Consider the following 27449-nt stretch of genomic DNA (forward strand, 5'->3'; position numbering starts at 1 on the left):
GGGCATTCCCGCGGATATACGGCGTCGTGCGGATTTTTCGGCGCTCCCCGGATTTTACGGCGCCACGTCGGGTGCAACGCGCTTAATCTTTATTGTGGGATGCAAAATTAAAACTTATAGACGCCTAGATTTTGGCTCAGGCGCAGCGGGCCAGAACGGGAATATTTTTCTACCAGTTTTTCTCTCGACTTACTGCTCACACCTACTGAAAAAACATCGTACAAATTATCAAACAACGTTAACCTAAGTAACCACTTGTAACTTTTCAGAGAACAAGAAAACGTTTTTTGTTTACATAAGACAAACTCTTCAGCACTTAGGTACATAATTATGTAAGTAAGTACGTACCTACGACACTACGTGTGTACATAATTTGTTTAAAAGCGTAAGTATGTAATTGGCCTTTTATTTTCAGCGATTTCTTTAAGCTAATATTCAGCTATCAGTATTCCTAGAATTGTAATATAAAGTACTGAGGATTATTCTGAAGACTTTTTCAGCGCATTTCGGGGAACTAAAGACAAATAAATAATAATAATAAATAAATAAATAAATATCCTTGGACATTTTACACTGCGCCTCTAGTCCTAAACTAACAAGGGTCGATCTACGAAAAGTCGTATTATTATTTTCAAAGCTTTCTATGGTAGGAATACCACGATAACTCGTTTCAGCTGTAAAAATGTCTGTGTACCTACTGTTACGGTAAAAACAAAAAAGCTAGCTCTTCATTCTCTCACCTGGAAATTAATCAAAAGCGCACGCACGCAATTAGCAATAAAATGTAATACACAACCGTTCTCCGCCGGAATACTCCGGGAACAAGGAACAGGAGTCCCGCTTTTCGGCCATAATTGCTTGGCTCATGCTTCCTTGCTTTTTAATTAAAGCCAGAGACTTGTTTATTAACTTTTTTCCTCTAGTCTATGCGACTCGCTTTTTTCGCCCAAAAATGAATTAAAGAAATTAAAATGTTTCTCCTTACGGCGAATGTTCGGTTTAAAGTGTTGTTTAAACTGAAATGCATTTTAATGAGTTTTGGTTGAGGTTTATGCAAATCTTCGTGGTGGATTTTTTGTTACAAGGGAAGGAGTAGGGGGATTATAAACAGATTATTAGACTAATGAATTTCCTCATTCATTAGCCGTAAACCACGAGGATTTCGCTTCGATGATGCGCTTCCCTCGGAAACCATGCATTTTCCCACGATCAAAGTAGCATGTATCCTTATTCAAAATATTTTTTCTGTTAACATTATAACAACTAGGTGATGGACAATTTAATTCTTAAACGACTACTTAGTACCTCTCTAAGATTTTACTCAGGCCCAGATATTTTCTGAAGCAAGGACAGCACACAACGTTCTGTCTTATTCAAAACACGCAGTCCTCGGACAGTCTCCATTTAGTCTGTGGTTTAGTTCGCGGTTCCCTCGCGGAACATAACCTGGCCTGCTCCGTTCGCCTATTAAAAAGAAACCGTACGCTGCTTCGAAGTTTAAACTTTCAAAATTGGGTGTTTTCAAATGTCGACGAGCGCATCTCGGAGTCCCTAATTTCCCTGGAGGCGCCTCGGAGGCGGCCCGCAAACGGCCACCATAAACAACCCAGCGCCACCAAGAATTAATAGGCCCCCAGCACTTTTTACAAGAATGTCAAGGCTCAGCCTCTCTTTTATATCCCCTTTGGAAATATTAAGAAAACTCTGAAAATTGAATTTGAAGAATAGTTTTAACGCGTGGATCGGAGTTGCGTGACTCTGTTAAACTAAAACGTGGTTTTTAGTATCTGTTATCATATGACGGGAATCTACTTATGTAAAAATCAGTCATTATTAAGTGTTCAATAAAATTGTGTCACGTACCAATCTATATGAAAATATTTAAAAAATCTATCTCCACAATGCCCTGGGTGCCTTTCCGAAAGAAAGTCAATTTCTAAAAACTTACGACGCCGTGACTTAAAGAGCTCTACATGTAGGTACAGATACGAGTCCAAATGATAAGTAATAATGTTATTATCATTATTTGTTTTCCAAAATTGCTAGAGTTTGTTGCTCTCTATGTTTTTGTACAGGGTGGTTCAGTTGCGTAAAGAAACCTTTTTGACAATTATTAGAACTATACATACATGTACTTGTGATGATGATATACATCATGAAAACACATCCTTGTACTCGAACAAGTCTTCTGTCCTAATTTGTGTACCTTATACAATTCATTATAAACGTACATAAACCAGAGTATTTATGTTAAATTGCCACTAACGCTTTCATTTCGTGCACTCTATCACGTATGTGTAAGGTCTATATTTAATCATGAGTAAAGTATAGTAGTGATGGTCTTATACAAGAACATCGATAACATGACTCACATCAATAATGGCAGTTTTTGAAAATCTAAAATGTCATGTGTTACGCCTGTTATCAAACTTTAACCTTGACTAAAGCTAACATAACTAAATAAAAAAATAGTCAACAAATATACAAAAGATACATTCACTAAAAAGGACGCAATGAAAACATGTTTAAATATGTACAGACAACAGAACAGAAGTTTACATTAAGATAATTAATTGTATTTTATTTAGTTACAATAGGTACTACTTAGCAACAAATAAGGGAGAGTCCGGTAATTTGGACCAGTTTTTTTCAATCCCATTTTACACATAGTTTTCTTTGGTTTTTGCTAATGTTCATGGTATATACTAAAAGATAAATTATTCAACTTACTATTTCATAGGTATTAATCAACATGATTATTGTATATTTAGCACAAATCAACAAAATGCGAGTTCAGAGCATCGGTCCAATTTAGCCAACCGGTTCGATAATTTGTACCACAGGGTTATTAAATTGGATTTCAATAAATTTCAAGCCTATAAAAAACTATGACAAAATATTATACGATACATTCTTCACAAATTAGGTAAGGAAAAGGAACAGTAGTTAATAACATAGACAATCGATATTGTTTTACACGTTATCACGATTTTGAGTAAAAGTTTTGTAATTCCAATTATCGTAACGCACACTTGTACCTAATCTACTTTGCCAGTCTTTTGCTTTCATTTATTGTTAGTCAAACATAACTACGCTATTATAACTTCAAAACATGATTTACTAAAAAAAAAATTCAAAATCCTTTGGTAAAGTTCCATACAACTTGATGTGGTACAATTTAGCCGACTAGGTGATAGTGCTTTTAAGAAATCGGTAAAAAATATAGCTTATAAATACCGAAAAAGGTTTCAAATAATTGTAATCCACACTAATTTACGCTTCTAAATAATATATTAGAAACACCCTGTGATTAAATTTAACAAAATTACAAACTAAACATGCATTGTCAAAAGTTACTTGAAAACAATGAAAAAATACTTTTCAAAATAAAACACACGTGTCAGTTGTCACGGCAAAAATCATATGGCCGATATTAATTGAATTTAGTTGTGTATCGCTGAGTGTTGCAGTTACAGACATTCAATAAATACTTTACGAAATAGGAGGGTGGTACAATTTATCCAGCGGTACAATATACCGAACTCTCCCCTAATACAGGTTGACGTGCTGTCAACTGTACAAGTGTTCACAAAAGTACACGACTGTAATTATTATTTTTTGTGTTTTAAAGCGTTGTTTCTTGTCAAGTGTCAATATTTTACGAGTATAAAGATGTATTTAAGACTTGTTACTTCAAAGAGAAAAAGTCCTTAAATGTGTAGGTAAAGTCACATTTTATTATTTATCTAATATTAAATACCTATCATAACTTTTTGATTAGAAAAAGCTTACTACGCGACGTCTTTAAAGAAAGGTAGACAAAGTATGGTAAAATTTTTGGTGGTGTTCATATCAAAGTGCAATTATGATCCCAATCAAGTGAAGCTTAAGCTCGTTTTCCCACTTTCTATTAAAAATCTATCGATACACACACTTCGCGTCCCTACGAGCTAGTAATGGCCGGGTTTACGAGCCCCGCACTGGAGCTAGTGGCGTAATAAGATAGAGTCGTAAAGATCTCGACGCAGCTCGCTTGATAGATACCAGCTCTAGCAAACACTACAGTCAGACTTCTATACCTCAACGATGACACTGGAAATGTCATACGTCAAATACCTGTTGCCATTTTTTGCCAGAACCAGAAAGGAACCCAACAGATGTCTACTACCATTTTTGGAACAATACTACTACTAGATAGAGCTACACTCGTACTTTTATTAGTTGTCAAATATTAATATTTTTTCTTTTTTTTTTCTATACAGGGTGGAAATGATTTCTAAACTATACAAGATATCGAAAAAGTGGTTACTGATCCTGAAAGCGCTTTACGAGCTCTTTTAAACAATACCAATAATAAAATAAACTGTAACTATACGAAAATTCAATATGTTAAGGTTTTTCCAACATACTTTATCAGAAGGTAAATCAATTCTACCACGTTAGATATAAGAGTCTAAAAACTGTTGGATTAGGAAAGCAACTACTTAACAGTTTACAAAGTAATTCGTGCAGTATTTACGTCATTTTTATGTCACGAGCACGAGCATATAAACCCCAAGTCGTGGACGTTTTCAATATTTGTATATTCAAGTGCTTAGTATGTTTACCTTACCGTACAGCGCAACAAGCAATATTCATAGCTGAAATTTTCCGAAATCAAGGAATTTCTAGTATCACTCCTGCAACTTCTTCTACCTTCTCTACACGTAAGTTACGCATCTTTTAATAGTAATTTATGGCAAAACCACCACAATAAAAGCTGGAGAAAACGCACGGTTGTTCATCATTGGACACAATACTGCCTCCGAGTGTATTTGAGGACCCGAGGTGGGCGGGCCGGGACACGGCGACCAAACCAATAAATTTCACTCTTACTCGACCAATTCGCAAGATTAAGCTGCATCCATACAAGCTTATAGGCTATATTTATTTATTTTATTTTAGTTGCACAGTTTTTATACCTTACTAGCGACCGCCCGCGACTTCGTACGCGTGGATCCCGTTTTGATAGCGTCAGGAAGGAAAACCCGACTTATTTTTTTTCCTGAATTTTCTTTGCTATAAACCTCACGGAGCCCGGACCTTTCCAACGAATGCAAAACCGTGGAAGTCGGTTCGTGCGTTCTGGAGTTATAGCGTCAGGAAGGAAACCATACCTTTACCTTTACATGAGTTCTTTTACTAAGGTATCGTGTGGTTCCGAAAGGGTAAAATAGAGCCACCAATGGAGAATTATGCGAACATCAGGCCTTCCTCAACCTATCTAACCAGCAGGAATGTAGGGCTGTAGGACAAATGACCAAATCCTCAATATGCCTCTGGTAAATTGGAGAAGGTCTTCGTCCTGAAGTGAAAACTAAATGACGATGGTTTTGCATAAGGAAGTCGGCATTAAAGGATCTGTCACAAAATCTCTACCAATCTCTAGCAAAGTTCATCAAAATAATTTCAGTGATTATGCTTTCCTTCGTACCGTAGACAAGGGATACGTTATTTTTGATTGATTGAGATTTGATTTGATTCGTAGTTCGAGCTACGACTACGAATCAAAGACAAGAGACAAACATGATATTGCAAATATTCAAATCCTCAATACCAAAATCTTATGATATAACGTAACTTTGCTTTATTTTGAAGTACACAAATTTTCTTGCACCTGATTTTGGTACAAATCGACAGCTTATCAGACTATAGTGTTGCAAAATAGTTTCATTTAATACCGCTTGCATCCCCGAACACCAACTAATTATATTAACCGATACTCTTCAAATGTGTGCGCAGCCTAAGTCGAGAGCCTTACTCAAGGAGGCGTGTCGACACGGCTAGCTAAATTGGGCAATAGGTACTGTCCAAATAATTGCCTTACCTCAGGACAAGTGGTCGGGTGTCCCCACATGGTCCGGGGTTCCGTTCCCAAATGGAGCGCGTATTGGAAAAATGTAATAACATGTTTTTGTCACCTTTAATTAAGTTTGCATTTAACAAGTGTCGTGTAAGTTAGTACTATGTGCCCTGCCCATTGCCACTTCTGCAACTTGCTAATCCATCGGGCTATGTCAGGGACTTTAGTTCGTTTACGGATCTCCTCATTTCTGATTCGATCTCGTAAAGATACACCGAGCATAGCCCTCTCCATAGCACGCTGTGCAACTTTGAGCTTCTGTATAAGGCCTATAGTGAGAGGCCACGCAGAACTGACGGCCGATGGGGCAGCAAGGTTCTGGAGTGGAGGCCGCGTACCGGAAAACGCAGCGTGAGTCGTCCTCCCACAAGGTGGACCGACGACATCATAAAGGTAGCAGGGAAGCGCTGGACGCAGGCTGCTACCAATCGATCAACATGGAAAGCATTGGGGGAGGCCTATGTTCAGCAGTGGACGTCCTATGGCTGAGATGAGGATGATGATAATATGCTACGATATTGTTGGTGATCAAATAAATAAAGTTACCTACATTACTGTGCTTACTTATTTCTTGTTGTTAAGGAAATTAATATAAATAAACATGTCATTATGGTTGATAATAACATTCGTAGACTCCAAAGGTTACGTCGGAAGTTGTTATGGGACAGAATTGTACGATACTTAGGTAATTACACTAATGTATGTAGAACTATATTATTACTATAGAAAAAGTAGGCTCACATGAACACTACATTATATAAATGTATCATTAACTTTCCAAAACATGTAATCTACGGGAGATGTAAAAATATTTTAACTCGGGTGCTAATGGACTTAATGGTATGTCAAAAATTGCCCTCCGAAACACCGAATAAATATTTATTTTCGGACTAGGTACTCCTAAACTGGGAATCAAATCCAAATCCAAGAGTAGACAGACTTAACTATACTGGACCACAGATTCGCACGTAATCATAACAAGTTATTTTGCTTGTAAATACATTTATAAAATGGATCATGCTGTTTTTCTTACTAGAGTTTTTCATGTGTGCTTATTTATCATCTTATTCAGCATCGTGCTGCTGCTCACACTATCAGTGCGTGTACAGTTCTTGCGTGTGTGTGTATAATAACCTAATTGAGTTACATCTAACCTACTGCCCAAAAGTTAGTTGTACTACTTGCCGTCCGACCACGAGCCGCCAAGGCCACGGCTCATGTCGGGCATGGGTCTGTTTACTTTTATTTTCGGGCCATTACGTAACGCATGGAATTTGTTTTAACTCCAATAACTGACCATACTCAGTGTGGTACAGACATTGACCATGGCCAGTGGTACTGATAACACAGTTTCATTAAAAGCGGTCTGTGACTCGTTTATCAACACAGTGACGTTTTAAAGGTCGCGATCGATAGGTTTGAGTTTGTGATTGTGACATAAGTGAAGTGACAGTGACAGATAAAGCCGGCTTAGCGGCATCTAGTGCTTATAAAATTAACTCTAATTAGTTTAAAAAAAGGTAATTGATTGTGATATACTCGACTTTCAAGTAATCAAACTGTAGCGAGTCAATTTTAATTCTAACTTGTCTGGCAGATGAATTACTTAAATGGTACAACAATACTCAATAGGAATTATAGTCAATCTTTATCTCGTAGTCAGAAGGAAAAAAGCATTATGAAAATGAGATTGACATGTTTTATTATGAGACTATAATTATATGAAATGAACGCATTTCCATATAAATGGGAGGTCTTTGATAAATAGAAAGAGATTAGTCATGAATACGTAGATTGTACCTACATAAATATTAAACACACATAAAGTGTGTACGACGAATTAGCGCAGATACGCGAGTTGAATAGACTAGGTATTTGTTTATAAAATATGTTTGATTAATTGTTTATAACATGTCAGTAAGTAGAATAGGAACTAGCTTGGTGCCAGGTTCACAATAGAGTGCTAATGAGGAATTAAGGTTCTAAAGGAAAATTAAAACAGGTGAGATTTTGGAAGATTATAAAATTATCTAAACAAAAGTGGTTTTTCTTCAGCCACATCAGCTCAGCTTCAGCCGATATGTTTTCCCGATCCCGAGGTCGTGATAAGGCAAACTGTATTTGGGATATGTATTAAGGGCTCGGAAAAGGGCTACTAATTAATAATAGGGCACAACTATTCAATTTTATGACCAGTCAAACGTCTTTTTCTTATGAATAATGTCACTAGTTCGTGAACTCTAACTTTTTAATTGATTTTAAAGCTACAAAACTTCAAGCAATCCAAAGTGAAGAGAATCTCATTTTGCGAAGTCGATTAACTATTCTGAAAACAGAGTTTTCAGAATATAACGTGAGCGAAGTATGTAAAGAAAGACTTGGTTATAGTGGTTTCAAAACCCACACCATGGAAAAAAGAACCTTATGCTGCGATCGCTGTGACGATAAATGCTAGACCACCTCAAACCATCTAGCGAGCGAGGGCAAAACCCTATCTTGCCTCTGATTAGAGGGGTCCGTGCTTCTGCAATGGAGACTCAATGTTGACGAATTCTATACAAATCTGGTATAGTTTTGTCTCCTAAGGAGGGTATATTCCCTTTCAGAGGCCGTCATGCACGCAAGTGGCAAGTAGGTGGTGCTATGGTTGCTGTGTCGCGCAATGTTAGACCACCCCAAACCATTTAGCGACCGAGGGCAAGACCCTTATCTTGGCTCTGAATACAGGGGATCGTGTTTCTGCGATAGAGACTCAGTAATGATATTGTCAAATTCTGTACAAATCTGGTATAGTTTTGTCTCCTAAGGAGCGTATATTCCCTTTCAAAGGCTGTCATGCACGCTCGTCACTAGTAGGTGGTGGCTCGTCGCTAGAATGTCAGACCACCTCAAACCATCTACCGAGCGAGGGCTAACCCTTATCTTGCCTCTGATTTGAGGGGATCGTGTGAAATGGAGACTCAATGATGAATGCTGAGTTCCTACGTTCGCTTTCAGAGGCCGTTATGCGCACTCGTGGCAAGTAGGTGGTGTTATGGTCGCTGTGTCGCCGAATGTTAAACCCCTAAACCATCTAGCAAGCGCGGGCAAAACCCTATTTTGCCTCTGATTAGAGGGAGCGTGCTTCTGCAATAAAGACTCAACAATGAATGCTGAGTTCCTACGTTCGCTTTCACAGGCCGTTATGCGCGCTCGTAGCAAGTGGGTGGTGCTGTGGGCGCTGTGGGCGGCGCGGCTGGTGCGGCAGCCGACGCCGCCGGTGCGCGTGAGCGGTGGCTGGCTGCGCGGCTCCGTCTCTCCCAACGGCTCTTACGCACAGTACTCCGGTGTGCCGTACGCTACTGTACAAGACAGGTTTCAGGTATGACAGCAGTTTTTTAAAACACTAATAGTCCCGGTAACCCCAAATATATTAGTCCAGAAGAAGGACGAACGGGAGAGAACGAGGTTCAAACTACCGAGGTCGAATCGAACACTGACACCAATGGGCTATTATTGTCGCCTTAAATAAATTATTTTTACATCAAATTTTATTATACCCAGTGGCAATGTAGGTAAGGAAGGAATAGTCTGGAGTACTGAAGAATTTTGAAACAAACGAAAACTTGCTAGCAAATATTTTACAGAATTTTCCACAACAATTAAACTCGAACAAGTAGGTAATAAATAATTACTAAAGCCTGGTCCGTGAGCACGTAGAATTTTGTCCAATGACAGCAATATAATTAAGCGCGAACGATAAGGATGGGTAGCTAGGGGTCATTGGACAAAATTCTACGTGCTCACGGACCAGGCTTTAGTACCTATGGAATATTTTGACATCATGTCTAGATTATGACTTATAATCTTTTGTGTAGTTGTTTGACCCAGAAAAATTGAGGTTAAAGTTTAATGGGTAGGTATTACTTAACTTGTTTTTTTTTGTATTTTAATTAAGCGACACAGCTACAAGTATTTTAGAGAATAACGACATCCATTAAAGATAACATGAACTAATTGCTATTCGCTGAAACAAGCCATTGAGCATTGATGAATCATATTTATTTACAAAAGAATTGATAGATGGCGCTGTTTAACACAAGTACGCGATAAAAAAAAATCTTGAAAGGAAAACCACGTGGGCAAGCTACCTAGTTAAAAATGGTTATGACAATTTTAATGAACCAAAAAAGTAGGAAAAACAAAAGAAATGGTGAAACTAGCGAGGAAACCTCAATTTACACTCAAACTTAGATCATCTTGTATTGGGTCTTTTATATTTAGATCAATCACAATCAACAAGCTATTCTAGAGACTCAGTGTAATTCATAAACTCGTACTACCTACATTTGATACTGAATGCCCATAAGGATTTCATTGAAAGATAGGTGAAGTTTTTTTAAACCGCATTTCATGACCGTGAACCGACTAAAACTTGCAAAGTAATTCAAATTTTTTTCTTATTTTTTACACAAACGTCAGATATTTAGCGTAAAAAACGGGTAAAAACCATAAACTACGTGAATGGGAGCCAGAATATTTTGTTTTTCATAAGAAATGGTATTTCTTGGCTAGCAGTGCTTTCATGTAACTAGTAAAAACATGTGGTGGGTTGGACTGAATTGTTAGGTGAGTATAGTTTTCAATATTTATCGTGGTTGAAGCTGCAAAATATCTTTATGATTAATAGAGTCCTGGTTGAATGTTTTTTTTTTCGTTTCAAAGAATTTTTTTTTGTGGCTACAACGATTAATTAAGGTCAGATGAACACCACCATTGACCCTCACAATGTGACTATCTTCGCCCTTTGAACAGTCATTACATTGGTGGCAGTCAAATTAAAAATTACTTGGGATTTCGCTAACGACGAAGGACGCCTTTATTTTATTTTTTTATACTGTATGAGGTGTATAACTGATTCTGGAAAATGACTGCATTCACTTGAGTCTAAGAATTAGTTTGAGCTGTTCTTCAAAAACTAAACTTTTATTTGGACAAATTGACATTTCAGATAAGATACTCATAAATTATCTGAGGTTTCCCTGCGCAAGCGATGGGTGTGAGTGCCAAGTGGGTGGTGCTATGGTCGCTGTGGGCGGCGCGGCTGGTGCGGCAGCCGACGCTGCCGGTGCGCGTGAGCAGCGGCTGGCTGCGCGGCTCCGTCTCTCCTGACGGCTCGCACGTGGAATACCTCCACATTCCCTACGCCTCTGTAGTGAAGAGGTTTCAGGTGAGACGAGCTCTATTATTTATTATTGGTAGTTTATAATGGAATAGGATGTTAACATCAAAAACGAAATTTTACTTTTAGTCTGGTACTATTGGTTTTTTAAGAGCACCGCTCTATCATCTATTATTTATATGGCATGTTCTATTATATCGTCAGAATAACAATTTGGACAGAGTTAAATATTAACTTATTATTCCAGGCACCAGGACCTGCGAGAAATTGGACAGGAACATTTGAAGCGATCGAGGAATATCCCACATGCCACCAGACACTCGGCCGCAGAATACATTACCCTATCGGGCAGGAGGACTGCTTGTCGCTCAACGTCTTCACGCCCCTGAACGTGGCACCAGACAGCAAATTACCAGTCCTCGTACACATACACGGTGGAGGATATTTCGAAAACTCTGCGTCACGAGGAACTTTCGGCCCTGAATTCATAGTCAGAAAAGACTTAATACTCGTCGTTATGAACTACAGACTGTACATACATGGGTTCTTATGTTTGGGTATTCCAGAAGCACCGGGTAATGCCGGCATGAAGGATCAGGTGGCAGCCTTAAAATGGATCCAGGTGAACATACGGGCCTTCGGCGGCGACCCCGACAGCGTCACCATCAACGGCATGAGCGCGGGCGCCACCGCCGCGGCCTTGCACGTCCTGTCGCCGATGTCAAATGGTTTGTTCCACAGAGCCATAATTCAGAGCGGCTCTTCTATTGCCGACTGGGGCCTCCGGCTCGACCCCTTGGAGGTGGCAAGCAAAGCGGCTAAGTTTATGGGTTTCAACAGCAAAAACCCCTATGAGCTCTACAATTTTTATATGAATAAAACCGATGCAGAGCTAATCACAAGAATTCCACAAGAGGAAGGTCTAACTATTTTTCACTTAGTTCAGTTTTCGCCGTGTGTCGAAACACACAAAGGAGGAGAGGAGCCGTTCCTGACGGAGCTGCCGTACAACCTGCTGACCAGGGGAGAGGTCAACAACGTGTCGATCATGATCGGCACGACCAACGCGGAAGGAATAATGATGATCGGCGCCGAGTTGAACGAGACTCTAGATTCGTTGGACACTGAAAAGAATTTGCCTGAAAATTTGGCTTTCCCGTCGGCACTGGCTCGGCGGGAGTTTGCAGATGAAGTGAAAAAGCTTTACGTGGGAGACGAGGAACTATCGTCGATTAACAAGACTAAATTGATTTATTATTTTGGAGATCCGTTTATTAGCTACCCAGTGTTGGAGGAGACGGATTTGTTGATGAGAGCCAGCAAGCAGCCGGTGTACTCGTACTTGTTTGGTTACGACGGCGGCCGCAACATCATCAAGCGCTTTATATGCGGCCCCGAGCTGCGCGCCGCCGCCGGCGCATCCCACAGCGACGATCTGTTCTACGTGTATCAAATCATTTTCATGCCAATATTTTTCGAAACAGAAATGATTGACAAAATGACAACATTATGGGCTAACTTTGCGAGATATGGGTGAGTTTGATATTTTAGAATCAATACTCTTTAAACATGTATATTTTTTTAAACACAAGTCTCTCTGCCATGTCATACTCCGTTAATATAGAGCCTCCTTATACTTGTGTTAGGTAAAATGTGTGTTCTTGTTACATGTAATATGTGTGTAGGTGTAGGTAGGTACACATATTACTTACGACGCTTACGTCAAGACAAGAATAAATAATAATACATAGTTATTTACATAAAATGTCGATAGTAAGAATATTTTCTGAATGTTTTTGTCTTGTTATTTAGTATCTACTCTTGTTATACGATATTGTCATTTAGCAGAATTTTAGGGCATTCATATTACCATCGATGATGATCGAAAACCTAGTATTTACTCATACTTTTTTAGTATTTTGAAAAACTTGTCGTAAACTTCTCATCTTGCTTTTTTTCGTTTAAATAAAAATAATTGCATTGAAATGATTCTAGGGACCCGACGCCTGAACCCACGGATCTCATCCCGGAGCGCTGGCTGCCGGTCACCCCGGAGCACCAGCAGAGCTACCACATCGACAGGACCTTCTCCATGGGGCCAATGTGGTACAACCACAGCCTGCTGTTCTGGAGAGACATCTACTCCAAATACAGAAAACTGTCGTGACAAGGTGTTGATAAAAATTGAAAAGATTACATGGGTAGGGGAGACCGTGGAGAGTTGTAACAGAGGAGAGTTGTGTTGTGACATTGTCGATTTTTGGCAACCTTTAACCATCAGAGCTCGCGCATTTGGTAGCTCGAGACTTGAACTAAAAACGCCCATTGTTACGAGCTAGTTAATAAGTTCCAAAAAATCGAAAATGTCACAAAGCTCTTCTCTGATGGTTACAACTCACTGCAGTCTCACCTACATATGTCACCAATTTTTTATTGCTATTATTATAAGGAGAATATACTGAGCGTTTTTAACAGACGTACTGCTGTGAAATATGCTTGAATGTACTCAATAAATATTTTTATTGTTTTCTTTGTTCTCATAATTTAATTACTTATCTAAAAACCTTAATCAAGTCATTGTCCGAAAAACCAATACGATTACGTAAATCAGTCAGATTGAGCCCTTTCAGAAGTTTTAGTCGGTTCAGTCTGAAAGCAGAAGTAACAAGCAAACTAAGAAGTAAATAGGTACCTGCCTGTAATGTTTATGTATAAGTTCTACTAATCTGTTCTTTAGTATCTATAGGTGTCCCTATTTTTATGTTTTTATCACATTGTTTACACAGACAATAAAGAGTTTAATGCGAGCATAGATAAATTAACTTTATTGTGTATGATATGTATAATTCCAGTTTATCGCAGAATTGTAGTTTGTGAAGGGCGTCTAGTCAATTGTGCTTGTGTCCTATATGTACTGGTAATTAGTAATTACATTTATCAGTATTACCTGTAAATATAAATTATATTGTTTCCCTGAAAAACTGCACTGGACAGAGTACAGCAGTTTTTCTCTCTCTGAAACTTTTTCAGTGCAGTTTACTTCGTTCTTTCAACCCTGAAACTGTAGTTACTTCGTCATCCAAACTAATTATATAAATGCGAAAGTAACTGTCTACCTTTTACATACACGCCTAAATGACTGAACCAACTTTGATGAATTTTGATGTAGCAGAACCTTTTAGAAGGACTTTCTTAGGCTGCTTTAAGTCTTGAAAATATAACTGAAAAAGTACAATATGACGTGAAAGTTTACAATATGCAAAATTAACCATTACAATAGCAACGTGCTTATTAAAATTGAATATTTTATCAATGATGAATGAATAACTGTGATAAAAAGTTTAAACTTTCAATTACATCATTCAAGTCCAAATTCCACGTCTGAATGCTTTAGAATACATTCCAAAAGCCAATATTGGTTTGTCTCACAACAATCATTAATCTTAATAACGGTTGTAATGCTAATCAAAACTAGCACTAGCCCGCGGCTTCGCACGTAGCATAGGTATTAAAGGCATAAATCAAAATGCTTTCATATCGTGAAGAGAAGAAATGACTTATTCCTTACTATCCCACCCACGGCCCACCACCTTCAAAAAATATTTTCGCAATTTTTATTTTTGTCCTCCTCAAGCTACCTCTATGTCAAAATTAATTAAGATTGGTTTGGTGATTTAGGCTTGAAATGGTTGCCGACAGGCAATTACTTTAGCATAATATAATGGTTCTGAGGTATGACAATTGACACAATAATTAAAATTATACTTTGAACTCTTGTATACTAACACGACTTAATATTTGTATTATGATTTCAATTTCAATGTCGACCGCATAGGAAAAATCTCATAGGTCAAACTGTCTTTGAAGCCCCAGTGATCCGAGGAACACGGGTTCGAATCCCGCTGTGTTCGACAAGTGATGAACCCACGCCTAACTCAAGCAGACATATTTAGCTTACCACGAGGGATTACTTAACGGAATTTTTTTGTACAAATTGCTTATACATATAATAATTATCTTTTAAAAAAATTGTTTGTATAATGTCTTAAAAAAGTTCACCCGAACCAAAGATGAACTTATTATATCATCTACTAGTTCGAATGAATGTCTAACTCTACTTGTATATTTTCTGCTGAACCAATTTTGATTGGTTGAGGCGTCAACAAAATGTTACAAACTGACAGATCTGAGTTACTTTTGTATTTATATTAGTAAAGATTATAGTAATTCCGGCTCCCCCTCTTTAGCTGATAACCGACCAGCACTATCATAGTGTGTTATCACCGTGTTAACCTGCGAGATTATAATGATACGTTCGGGCATGGCCAGTTATACCTAATTAGGCGCTTGCAAAACCGTCGGTCATGCATGCGCTTATTATTCATTCGCCAGTCATATACAGTTGACCCGTGGACTTGCAGAAGGCACAATCGAAATGTAATTTCATTTTGACGCGTCTTTTCCCTATACCCTTTGCAGTTTTAGTTACAAGTTATATTGAGGGATCCGTTCTTTGCGTGTCTTGCTCCCGGTTTTTTTTAGTTAAGAATAGTGGACTAATCATTTTGGTGGGTAGAAAGATATTATTGTGATGCGCGCGAGTGGCAAGTGGGTGGTGCTATGGTCGCTGTGGGCGGCGCGGCTGGTGCGGCAGCCGACGCCGCCGGTGCCCGTTAGCGGCGGCTGGCTGCGCGGCTCCGTCTCTGCTGATGGCTCTTACGCACAGTACTCCGGCGTGCCTTATGCCGTCAACCAGGATAGGTTTCAGGTATTAATCCAAATATTTTGAAGTCGCACTACTGCAATAGTTGTGTAGGAGCATGAGTCCAACTCATTGAGTTGAATCGGCTTCAAAATGTATCTGAATCTCATCCAGTGTTAACACATACACTGCGGCATACATGGCAGCATCTCAGCATGAGAGAGCATAATTAATAAAACCGTGACATTGTCTTACAGATTCGCCCCGCTCACTCAGACGTGAAATTGGATACCTTTAATTTATTAACATGGTCTTGATTTCCAATAAAATTGCCAACTCAATCTATTTAATACGTCATGATTTTAGTAGGTAGGGCCTACCCATTACCTTTGCCATACTCATTACCTTCTGGTAAGGAGAGCCCCACTGCCCCACATAACCCACTAGCTACTTCCGCGGCTGGTGGTTCCTTCATTGGTTGGGTTTTTATGGCGGTCAAGCTGTAGATCCTGGCTACACAGGAGTTGTAGTGGTGGTAACGAGAGGTGGGAATAGTCCCGTTTTCCGCGTCTGGTAGGTATGACCAGACGATAAAAAAAAATTATTAAATAGTTTCAGGAGTTTATAAAATGTTTTACCTAATTATCGCAAGATTATTCTGTTACACTTAAAACCTACACTTGTGTATTCAAAACTAGCAGTGAGTAATGTGAGTATAATGGCCGATAACATAAGTAGGGGAGACTGGGGCTGGTTTTAACAGGGGTAAATACTAACAGCGTAATTACATAGAACCTATTTGACTTACCACGCTAATTCCAACGCATTTTGTGCCTACGAATAAGCGCGAACGTGTCTCGACCTGTCAGTTGCCGGCCAAGCGTCACGGGAGCAGGTTGCGTCAGACGCCTCCAATTTCACAGGAAAATGAACTTTTTTACGTGTTTAATTTNCTGCCTACCCTGAAATAAAATTAGTGTCACAGTAAGCGTAATCTTATTCTATGGTGTTATTATTATGGAACATCAGCGTTAGACACTGGTTACATTTAACATCAACAGCGTATAACCTCCTATACTGTCCCTTCAGATAAGCTAACTTTCCTTTAAAACTATGCAATTCTGACCCAACCCTCCAAAGGCATTGGGGTCCACTCGACCCGACGCATAACTTTCACGATGGGCCGAAGTAGCCGCAGTTATCATATTGTAATATTTATAGGGACACATTAGCCAGGTAGATAACGTGAGTAATGCGGGTAAAACGGGGACATTTTTGCACGTACCCGCAAAATATTGGGCAGCGCAAGTGTTGGTTTTCAGCGATTTTGGATTACACCAACTTTTTTTATAACTATAGTGTTCGGAAAAGACAGGAGCAGGCAGCGATTTCCAGTCCCTAGTTGGTCGCATTATAAAAGAGTTATTAAAACTCGCTATTTAGCGATATTCAACTTGTGCCAATTGTTTTGTTGTTAGGCTTTTTATTTCTTTTTGACTGACGAAGTCACAATCGCTGTAATAGGCTAGTTGCCTAAAAAAATTTTTTTAGTCCGTAATGTTTAATATCAAAAAATATTGGACACGTATAATTTTATTTGTCAATCTAACAAATAATTACATAGTTATGGTGCGTTGAAGTTGCGCACGACGTCACAACGTGCGGCATTTTTAAGCAAGCGTTGACGTCACGGGCCTCTTCTTATGAACTTTGGGGCGCTTTATCTCTTTAAATTTTCATTAGTTTGAAAAAGTGAAAAATACAAGTAGAGAATTTTTTGATAAGTTAACTGACGGACTAATTAAAACTCTTGCTTTTTGACCCAGGCAACATCCCCATTGACTTAAGTTAAAAATTAAATCTTATGCTTATTTTCGTTGTTCGCTACAGCTTGCNTCACATGTACGATAAAATTTATAAAAGGAAGTAAATTTTAAAATAAATTGCACTAAATTTCCTTTAAATTGCAAAAGTTAAAGTTCTACAAAAATGTACAGTTTTCGTTTCAGTGAATTTTCAAAAGTGAATTTTCTTTTGGGCCACCCTGTAGTAAATAATTATATCTGTTAATGTCGAAATATTGCCAAATAAAAAAGGCGATCTTTTTTTTCACTGATGGTTTGATGACATGATGCATGCTGTTCAGTCAGATTACGCAGCAAGTAAACTAATTTAATTTTCGCTATTCAATCACACACTCACGATGGCGACCGAAATCGCTCGAATTGATCTGCCCCCTAGACAAGTGGCAAAATCTGACATTCTATTCGGACAGATTCGATTTTTGAAAAATGTGACTAGTCTAGTCTACTAATAGACCCACTGATCGCGTTCGAAGCACCTGTGCGGCGCTAAACTCGTCACGACATGAAACGAGACAATGGGCCAACTATCCGGCCGCCGGATATCCGGCTATCCGGCCTAGCAGCTGGCCGGATATCCGGTATCCGGTATCCGGCCAAACAACTATCCGTTTCATCTCTAGTAAATAGGTACCTAGCTGTAATGTTTATGTACCTATAAGTTCTACTAATCTGTTCTTTAGTATCTATAGGTGTCCCTATCTTTATGTTTTTATCACATTTACACAATAACGAGTTTAATGCGAGCATAGATAAATTAACTTCATTGTGTATGATATGTATAATTCCAGTTTATTGCAGAATTATAGTTTGTGAAGGGCGTGTAGTCAATTGTGCTTGTGTCCTATATGTACTGGTAATTAGTAATTACATTTATCAGTATTACCTGTAAATATTAATTATATTGTTTCCCTGAAAAACTGCACTGGACAGAGTACAGCAGTTTTTCTCTCTCTAAAACTTATTCAATGCAGTTTACTTCGTTCTTTCAACCCTGAAACTGTAGTTACTTCGTCATCCAAACTATTAATTACCTATATGTATAAATGCGAAAGTAACTGTCTACCTTTTACATACACGCCTAAATTACTTAACCAACTTTGATAAATTTTCATGTAGCAGAACCTTTGAGAAGGACATTCTTAAGCTGCTTTAGTCTTGAAAATATAACTGAAAAAGACTTATGTCATGAAAGTTTATAGTATGTAAAATAAACCATTACAATAGTAACGTGCTCAGTAACATTGAACATTATCAATGATAAATAACTGTGATAAAAAGTTTAGTTTCAATTACATCATTCAAGTCCAAATTCCACCTCTGACTTCTTTAGGATACGTTCCAAAAGCCAATACTTATTGGTTTGTCTCACAACAATATTAATCTTAATAACGGTTGTAATGCTAATCAAAACTAGCATTAACCCGCGGCTTCGCACGCGAGTACTCGTTAATAAACACTATATTTTTACTATGTAGCATAGGTATTAAAGGCATAAATCAAAATGCTTTCATATCGTGAAGATAAGAAATAGAATAGAATAGAATAGAATAGAATAGAAAACTTTTTTATTTGCAAGAAAGGTATACAAGCAGGTAAGACATAGATTAAAACAGAGAGAAATAAACAAGTGGACAATTAACTGCTTGTGCCCCTCTGACAAAAAGGCACCCGCTCAGCGTACATCAAGACCGCCAGGGCTTGTCTTGAAACTGATTATTCCTTACTATCCCACCCACGGCCCACCACCTTCAAAAAATATTTTCGCAACAAAATTAAGCCTGTCCTCCTCAAGCTACCTCTATGTCAAAATTAATTAAGATTGGATTGGTGATTTAGGCTTGAAATGGTTGCACACAGGCAATTACTTTAGCATAATATAATGGTTCTGAGGTATGACAATTGACACAATAATTAAAATTATACTTTGAACTCTTGTATACTAACATGACTCATTATTTGTATTATGATTTCAATTTCAATGTCGATCGCATAGGAAAAATCTATATTCGAATGGTCAAACTGTCTTTGAAGCCCTATTGATCCGAGGAACGTGGGTTCGAATCCCGCCGCGTTCGACAAGTGATGAACCCACTCCTAACTCAAGCATATTTAGCTTACCACATGGGGTTACTTAACGGAATGATTAGTAATTGTTTATACAAATTGCTAATATATATTTAAAAAATAATTTTTGTACAAATGTTCACCCGAACAAGTAAAGTTCATCTACTAGTTCGAATGAATGTCTAACTCTATTTGTATATGTTCTGCTGAACCAATTTTGATTGGTTGAGGCGTCAACAAAATGTTACAAACTGACAGATCTGAGTTACTTTTGTATTTATAATAGTAAAGATTATAGTAATTCCGGCTCCCCCCTCTGTAATAACCGACTGATAACCGACCTGCACTACCATAGTGTGTTATCACCGTGTTAACCTGCAAGATTATAATGATACGTTCGGGCATGGCCACTTGTACCTAATTAGGCGCTTGCAAAACCGTCGGTCATGCGCTTATTATTCATTCGCCAGTCATATACAGTTGACCCGTGGACTTGCAGAAGGCACAATCGAAATGTAATTTCATTTTGATGCGTCTTTTCCCTATACCCTTTGCAGTTTTAGTTACAAGTTATATTGAGGGATCCGTTCTTTGCGTGTCTTGCTCCCGGTTTTTTAGTTAAGAATAGTGGACTAATCATTTTGGTGGGTAGATAGATATTAATGTGATGCGCGCGAGTGGTAAATGGGTGGTGTTATGGTCGCTGTGGGCGGCGCGGCTGGTGCGGCAGCCGACGCCGCCGGTGCGCGTGAGCGGCGGCTGGCTGCGCGGCTCCGTCTCTCCCGACGGCTCTTACGCTCAGTACTCCGGCGTGCCTTATGCCGTCAACCAGGATAGGTTTCAGGTACTAAGTTAAATATTTTGAATAAGAACACTGCAATAATAATTATTATTGTACTCGACTTCCTAACTGTATAATACAAAATTTTTTAATAAAAAAAACCGACTCCAAAAAACCTACACTAAAAAGTAGAAAAATAATTACTAATTACCTACTTATTTATTAGGACGAATTAATATATATGTTACGGCTAAAGGTAGGTGTGAACATAAACTTAAGATTAGCCGGCTAAACTTAAGTTTATCTTCGAGAAGCAGCTAAAGTTCGATAACATGTTAGTTTGCGTCGTGATATTCCATCTTTAGCCGGCTAATGTGCACATTAGCCAAAACGAAACGGCTAAAAATGTATTCGAATTAATGCTAATGAACAGTCAACATCAGGTGGACAAGGCTTTCAAAGATGTCATTGCAAGACAAAATGTGGTACACGCAAATGCCGCTGCCGAATAAATAATGTTCTTTGTAATTCGAAATACCATTCTAGTTCATCATGTTCCAACAAATAGCTCCATATTATTTAACAATTGTGACTAGATATTGTTTTAAGTAATTAACACTGAAGAAGTTTTATTTTGTAATTTTAAATACCTACAGAAGATTCTGTAATGACCAAATGGTTCCTTATTATATTATTTTAATGATTAGGTAGATATTGTTTTAAGTAATTAATATTTTGTTATTAATAATAATATTGTAATTTTGAATACCTATAGGTACATAAAAGTATGTGAAATGAAAGTGATTATTTTTTAATAAAGTTTTCGTGTCAAAATAGTAAACATTATTACATTGTTTCCTTTTCCATTTCCTTCTACATTTTTAGCCAAGGGCCTGCGGTTATACTTAAGTTTAGCCGGCTAAAGATAGAAGAAACTAACATTAACACCTCGTCGAAGATAAACTTAAGTTTAGCCGGCTAATCTTAAGTTTATGTTCACACCTACCTTTAGCCGTAACATATATGTAGGTAGGTATACCATGATTGATACTTCTGGAGTCGGTGCCAAGATTATGAAACATGTAAAGTTTGCCTGCATTTTACTTATTTGTTGCGCTTTTTAGTTAACTAATTATTACCTTGGTTATGCGATTTGCCGACGATATCGCACTGATTAGTGATAGCATTGAAGATATGATTGATATGGTAGACCAACTACAACGTGAATCAGCAAAAGTAGGGTTAAAAATGAATTTGTCAAAAACGAAAATCATGACGAACATTGAAAATGCGAAAAATCACGTCCTACCTGTAGAATTGGTCGACCACTACATCTATCTAGGCCACAAAATCACTCTGAATTCTGAGAATCAGGTTGCGGAAGTAGGAAGGCGCATCGGACAAGCTTGGGCGGCATTCGGGGCAAACAGCCATGTTCTACGCTCCAAGAAAATTGCTCAACACCTAAAGACCAAGGTGTTCAACCAGTGTGTACTGCCGGTCTTCGTGTATGGGATGGAGACCACAACGCTGACAGAAAAGTCTGCTGAGAGTCTCCGAGTCGCACAACGAGCAATGGAAAGACAGATGCTTGGCGTCTCCCTACAAGATCACAAAACGAACGAGTGGATCAGAGAAAAGACGAGGATCAGCGACGTGGTGGAAGAGATTGAGAGCCGTAAATGGAGATGGGCAGGGCACATTGCACGGATGAACCAGGATCGCTGGGCCAGAAAGACCCTGGAGTGGAGACCCCGCAACAACACCCGCGGCAGGGGAAGACCGCCTAAACGATGGACAGACGATATCCGGCAGCAGGCTGGAGTGAACTGGATGCGTGTGGCCAGGGACAGAAAACGTTGGAGGGTTGAAGAGGAGGCCTATGTTCGAAGGCGAACCCAAAGGCTGACATAGATAGATAGAATTATTACCTTGATGTTACCACTGAAGGTAGGCAGTACATTGAGACCATATTCTTCATGTCTAGTGTAAAATAATATTCCCTACAAAATACAGGTTACCATATAGGAAACCTAAAAAGACCTTAAACCGTCAGCCCACCTTAAAAACATGAAAGAATACAACTGTTGGTCTATTTGTACCTATAATATTTAAAGAATTATCCTCCAACTCCTAAGCATTAAGGAGTTGTACCTACCATGACCAGTTCATCATGATGAGATGATGAATATCTGATGTAAACACTTGAATAACTTTAGAAACTATACTTATCTATAAAATTAAAAGAATTATCTTTCAACTCTTAAGCATTAAGGAGTTTTACCTTCTATCATCAGCTCATCAATATGAGATGATGATTTCCATGAGCAAATACTTGAATAACTTAAGAAAAAGTTTGAAAAACGATATACGTGCCTATAAAATTTGCGGGTTGCCCTCGATTTCCCTAGGATCCCATCATCAGATCCTGACTTGGTGACTATGGGACCACCTCAGAAGTGTACCCTATCGAACAAAAAAAGAATTTTGAAAATCGATCCACAATTGACGGAGTAATCGGTGAACATACATAGAAAAAAAAATACAGTCTATTTAATTTTATACATACAGTCGAACATATAACCTCCTCCTTTTTTGAAGTCGGTTAAAAAAATGCATCGCAATCTCATCCAGTTGCAATACATACACTGCGACAAACATGGCAGCATCTCAGCAGGATAATAGAACATCCTACTTCCTTCCTACTAATATTATAAATGCGAAAGTTTGGATGTCTGGATGTTTGTTACTCTTTCACACAAAAACTACTGAACGGATTTTGATGAAACTCTACAGTATTATTGTTTATAACCCAGAATAACATATAGGCTATAATTTATGACGATCTGTGACAAACGAAATTTCACGCGGGTGAAGCCGCGGGCAAAAGCTATAATTAATAAAACCGTGACATTGTCTTCGGAGTCAAACAGATTCGCCCCGCTCAGACGTGAAATTGGATACCCATCTACTATTTATTAACTTGGTCTTGATTTCCAATTATCAACTCAATCTATTTAATACGTCAGGATTTTAGTAGGTAGGGCCTACCCACTACCTTTGCCATACCCATTACCTTCTGGTAAGGAGAGCCCCACATAACCCACTAGCTACTTCCGCGGCTGGTGGGTATGACCAGACGATAAAAAAAAATGAGTTTCAGGAGTTTATAAAATGTTTTATAATTATCACAAAAGATTATTCTGTTACACTTAAAACCTACACTTGTGTATTCAAAACTAGCAGTGAGTAAGTATAGTGGCCGATAACATAAGTACTATTTATCCTATTTATCTATGTTGGTACACGCGAGACCTTGAGCCTATTTTATCGCACAGGCAATATTATTATGACGGCGCCAGTTGACTACTGTTATTTTCAAAAAAACTAAATCAAAAAGCATTTAACATTAAATTGACAATTACTTTAGGTTGGTAATCTGTAGGTATGTACGAGTATAAACAAATAATTAAAGTCTTCATAATTGTATTTATGAAGTTGTAAACTTGATATTCATTTTACGCGATAAAAATACTTTTTCGCATTTAATTTACATTAATCGACGCATTGGTATACTGACAAAGTAGTGAAAACAACAATGAACGAATACGATATTGACCTATAATGTTAGGAAATCATAATTACAAAGCAGGAAATTCCACAATTATCAACTAAGTTCAGTGGTAACTGTTTGTGTTTTTCAACATCCCAATCGCCATGTTTAGTTTTATTTTAGCTTAAGTCAAATTGTGGACTGATTTTAAAACCTTTTTTTCTACTTTTCTTTCAGGCACCTGCACCGGCGCCCACCTGGGATGGAGTGGTAGACGCCATAAACGAGCACATCCGATGCACGCAGTCAGGAGGATTCTCGGGCGGCATAGTGGGCCAAGACGACTGCCTAACACTCAACATCTACACACCCTTACACAACTCCCAATCTAGCCCACTCCCAGTCATGGTCTTCATTCACGGTGGAGGTTTTATCGAAGGATCATCCACCAAGAGCATATACGGCCCTGACTACTTAATGAGTAAAGGAGTAGTGCTGGTTACGATCAACTACCGACTTAACGTTGAAGGTTTCCTCAACTTGGGAATCAAAGAAGCGCCTGGAAATGCTGGCATGAAAGACCAGGTGGCAGCTTTGAGATGGGTACAAAAAAATATAAGAGCGTTCGGTGGCGATCCCGACAACGTCACCATTTTTGGGGAGAGCGCAGGAAGCGCATCAGTCTCCTACCATGTCCTATCTCCTATGTCCAAAGGCTTGTTCCACAAGGCTATATTACAAAGTGGCTCGTCACTTTCCAGTTGGTCATTCCAGCACGATCCATTTGACGCAGCTATTAGTAAAGCAAAGAATGTGGGGTATACTGACTTATCTGAAAATGCTCTAGATTTATACAAGTTTTTCATGAGCAAAACATCCAGGGAACTTTTAGAAACAAGAGTTCCAAAAACAGAGGGAGATCTTGTGATATCGCGACTACTATTTACGCCGAGTGTAGAGCAAAAAATTGAAGGTGTTGAGCCATTTTTGACTGAAACTCCATATAAAATTCTGTCCGAAGGCAGATACAATAAAGTCCCTTTGATAATCGGGTCTAATTCTGACGAAGGGTTGTTATTCATGAATATGGAAACAGACGATGATATAAAGAATTTAAAATTTGAAGTAGCTTTGCCAAAAAATTTGATCTTCCCGTCTGTTGATGAACGGAAAAAATTGGCTGATGAAGTCCATAAACTTTATTTGGGAGATGATGAGATTACCGTAGATAACAGGGCTAAGCTGTCCAAGTTTGCTGGTGAGCCGTTTTTCAACTATTTCGCGGCAGAAGAGACGAGTTTGATCATGAAGACGACCGACAAGCCCGTCTATCATTACCTCTTCGACTATGACGGATGGAAGAACGTTATCAAACTGTCTGCGAGTAGCTCGTTGAAGAAGCTGAAGGGCGCATCGCACGCCGACGAACTCTTCTATCTGTTCAGCCAACTACCCTCGATGTTTGAGAACAAAATGATCGAGGTGATGACGACGTTGTGGACAAATTTCGCTAAATACGGGTAAGTTTTAGTTACTATTCCATTAGCTATATCAGAATTTAAAGACGATTTTATAAGTTTACATTCATATTTGCAAATGTGCATTAGCAGACTTTCATATTTTTATTAATATTTAGATACTATTTCAATGTTTTACTTCTCTGGTTTTTTACAAAAAGAATACCGTGGATTCCAGTTGCTTTAAAAGAAACCGACTTTTTCATCACAATATAAATGCCCACCTACTGCCATGTTATGAAAACATAATATAAACATGTTTTAATCCCAACCCAACGTTGTCATTTCCAGGGACCCTACGCCAGCTGTGACAGACCTCCTCCCCGTAAAGTGGCCAGCAGTGAGGACGGAGGACCAGCGGGCCCTGGTCATAGACAAGGAGCTCAGCATCAGCCCCATATGGCAAGACCGGCTGCTGTTCTGGAGGGATGCTTATGCCAAATACCGAAGAAAATGATCTAAACGTCATAGCTTAAGGACTTAACTTGTGTGCTTAGTTGTGGTGTTCAGCATTTAAAGGCAGTGGAAATACAGTTCCCACCATATTTTGAAACTTATTGGCTTGTCGTATCGTATGGACCAAAATGAAAAATGTGTTTTTGTCATGACTGTTAAAAGGTTAACTCGTGTTTAGGAACTCGATTTTGGTTCTACCTCACCTGTATCATGGTTACGAAATGTGCAAGGAAGATAGTAAGATCCAATACAGCTAAATTGACATAGCTAAAGCTACTGAAGAATCCCGTGAATTCCAGGGATTAATTTGTTTTCCCGAATTTTCATCGGGCAAAGAAAATTATTTTTCAACCGTCATCTCTATTCTAAAGAGACAATCGTGTAATCAGTGCCGTAACTAGGGCGGTGCCAGCGGTGCCCAGGCACAGGGCGCAGACCCTGGAGGGGCGCAGAAATGACCAGACCAAGCATTTTTCAAGGGCGCAGTTTTGAAAGCTCGCACCGGACGCATAAAAGGCTAGTTACGGCACTGCGTGTAATATTTTAAAATATACATATAATGTTTCGATTATGAAGATTTAGGATTTTAACTAGATATTTAATAAATTACATTAGGTACCTTCCAACTTCAGTGTGTGATATTATTGTTATAATGTATTGCATTTAATTTATCCGAATTAATTACGAGTGATATGAATTTTAATGTACGAGTAGAGACGAGTACATAATAATATTTATTTACATTAGACTAAGTACCTATACTACAATATTTTATTGCACCTTCTCGTATAGGTATGTAAGTATTTACTTTTGTACATAATATTGTTTACTTTTCAGTACATATTGTTAATATAATTTTTATAACATTTACACCAATAAACGACTGATTACATCGTAATAGTTGTTTTGTTCGTATTTGCTTATGTTTATTTCCAAAAAGTATATTTTCTATTGTTATGAAAACTTCCATACTTAGCTAGATTTCATAGTTTATGTTGATGTGCTGCGATTCATACAAGACAAAATAAGTTTTTGCTATGTTTTTTCATAATACCTCAGTAAGTATAATAATAAATACGCATATTTCAAGATTCTATTTCCATGTAATGACATTAGACATGTATTCTGAAAAGGCGTTCAAAACTCTATTCAATTAAACTCAGGTAATTTTTATTTATAAAGCTTGTACATATATTTAAATTTTTACCCTTTTTTTATTTAGTAATAGTTTATTAAACTCAGGTATAGATTCAAAATTGGTTTAATTTTATTCAAGGCTTTCCTGAAGTCATTTATTTACACTCAAACTTTTTCCTGAATACATACAACTGCTCTACACTAAACAACTGTCCTCTAGTTTCCTTGAAAAGATCGCTTAAGACGCCTAAATAGCCGACTCTTATGTGTATTCCTTTCTTTTCTTGTCTTGTGTGGTGGACAATAAAATG

General features: G+C 38.2%; 2 protein-coding genes across 6 annotated transcripts; both read left to right on the top strand.

Moving 5' to 3' along the window:
* The first annotated feature begins 9084 nt into the window (after positions 1 to 9084).
* On the top strand, positions 9085 to 26260 carry LOC114366660 (esterase FE4). 4 transcript variants are annotated; one of them, XM_028323597.1, is made up of 3 exons: positions 9085 to 9263; positions 24266 to 25548; positions 25837 to 26260. In XM_028323597.1, exons 1-3 carry the CDS (start codon positions 9087 to 9089, stop codon positions 26000 to 26002), a joined length of 1626 nt encoding a protein of 541 aa, XP_028179398.1. In that variant the 5' UTR covers positions 9085 to 9086; the 3' UTR covers positions 26003 to 26260. The 4 variants fall into 4 exon arrangements, with proteins under 4 accessions (XP_028179398.1, XP_028179397.1, XP_028179396.1 ...); XM_028323596.1 differs by lacking the exon at positions 9085 to 9263 and adding an exon at positions 15251 to 15831; XM_028323595.1 differs by lacking the exon at positions 9085 to 9263 and adding an exon at positions 20101 to 20538.
* On the top strand, positions 9889 to 13456 carry LOC114366659 (esterase FE4). 2 transcript variants are annotated; one of them, XM_028323593.1, is made up of 4 exons: positions 9889 to 10510; positions 10893 to 11111; positions 11311 to 12596; positions 13059 to 13245. In XM_028323593.1, the coding sequence occupies exons 2-4, from the start codon at positions 10935 to 10937 to the stop codon at positions 13228 to 13230; spliced, it is 1635 nt and encodes a 544-aa protein (XP_028179394.1). In that variant the 5' UTR covers positions 9889 to 10510; positions 10893 to 10934; the 3' UTR covers positions 13231 to 13245. The 2 variants fall into 2 exon arrangements, with proteins under 2 accessions (XP_028179394.1, XP_028179395.1); XM_028323594.1 differs by having other exon boundaries at positions 9890 to 11111; positions 13059 to 13456.
* Positions 26261 to 27449: the final 1189 nt, after the last annotated feature.

Source organism: Ostrinia furnacalis, unplaced genomic scaffold (genome assembly GCF_004193835.3).
Source record: "Ostrinia furnacalis isolate ACB-3 unplaced genomic scaffold, ASM419383v2 OfSCF0657, whole genome shotgun sequence".
Classification (NCBI taxonomy): Eukaryota; Metazoa; Arthropoda; class Insecta; order Lepidoptera; family Crambidae; genus Ostrinia; species Ostrinia furnacalis.

Bases quoted from the DNA above. Each gene is read 5' to 3' on its own strand.
- LOC114366660 (XM_028323597.1), top strand. From the start codon at position 9,087: ATGCGCGCTCGTAGCAAGTGGGTGGTGCTGTGGGCGCTGTGGGCGGCG. The intron at 9,264-24,265 runs GTATGACAGCAG...CTTTTCTTTCAG, and splicing joins CTGTACAAGACAGGTTTCAG to GCACCTGCACCGGCGCCCAC. The intron at 25,549-25,836 runs GTAAGTTTTAGT...TGTCATTTCCAG, and splicing joins ACAAATTTCGCTAAATACGG to GGACCCTACGCCAGCTGTGA.
- LOC114366659 (XM_028323593.1), top strand. From the start codon at position 10,935: ATGGGTGTGAGTGCCAAGTGGGTGGTGCTATGGTCGCTGTGGGCGGCG. The intron at 11,112-11,310 runs GTGAGACGAGCT...TTATTATTCCAG, and splicing joins CTGTAGTGAAGAGGTTTCAG to GCACCAGGACCTGCGAGAAA. The intron at 12,597-13,058 runs GTGAGTTTGATA...AAATGATTCTAG, and splicing joins GCTAACTTTGCGAGATATGG to GGACCCGACGCCTGAACCCA.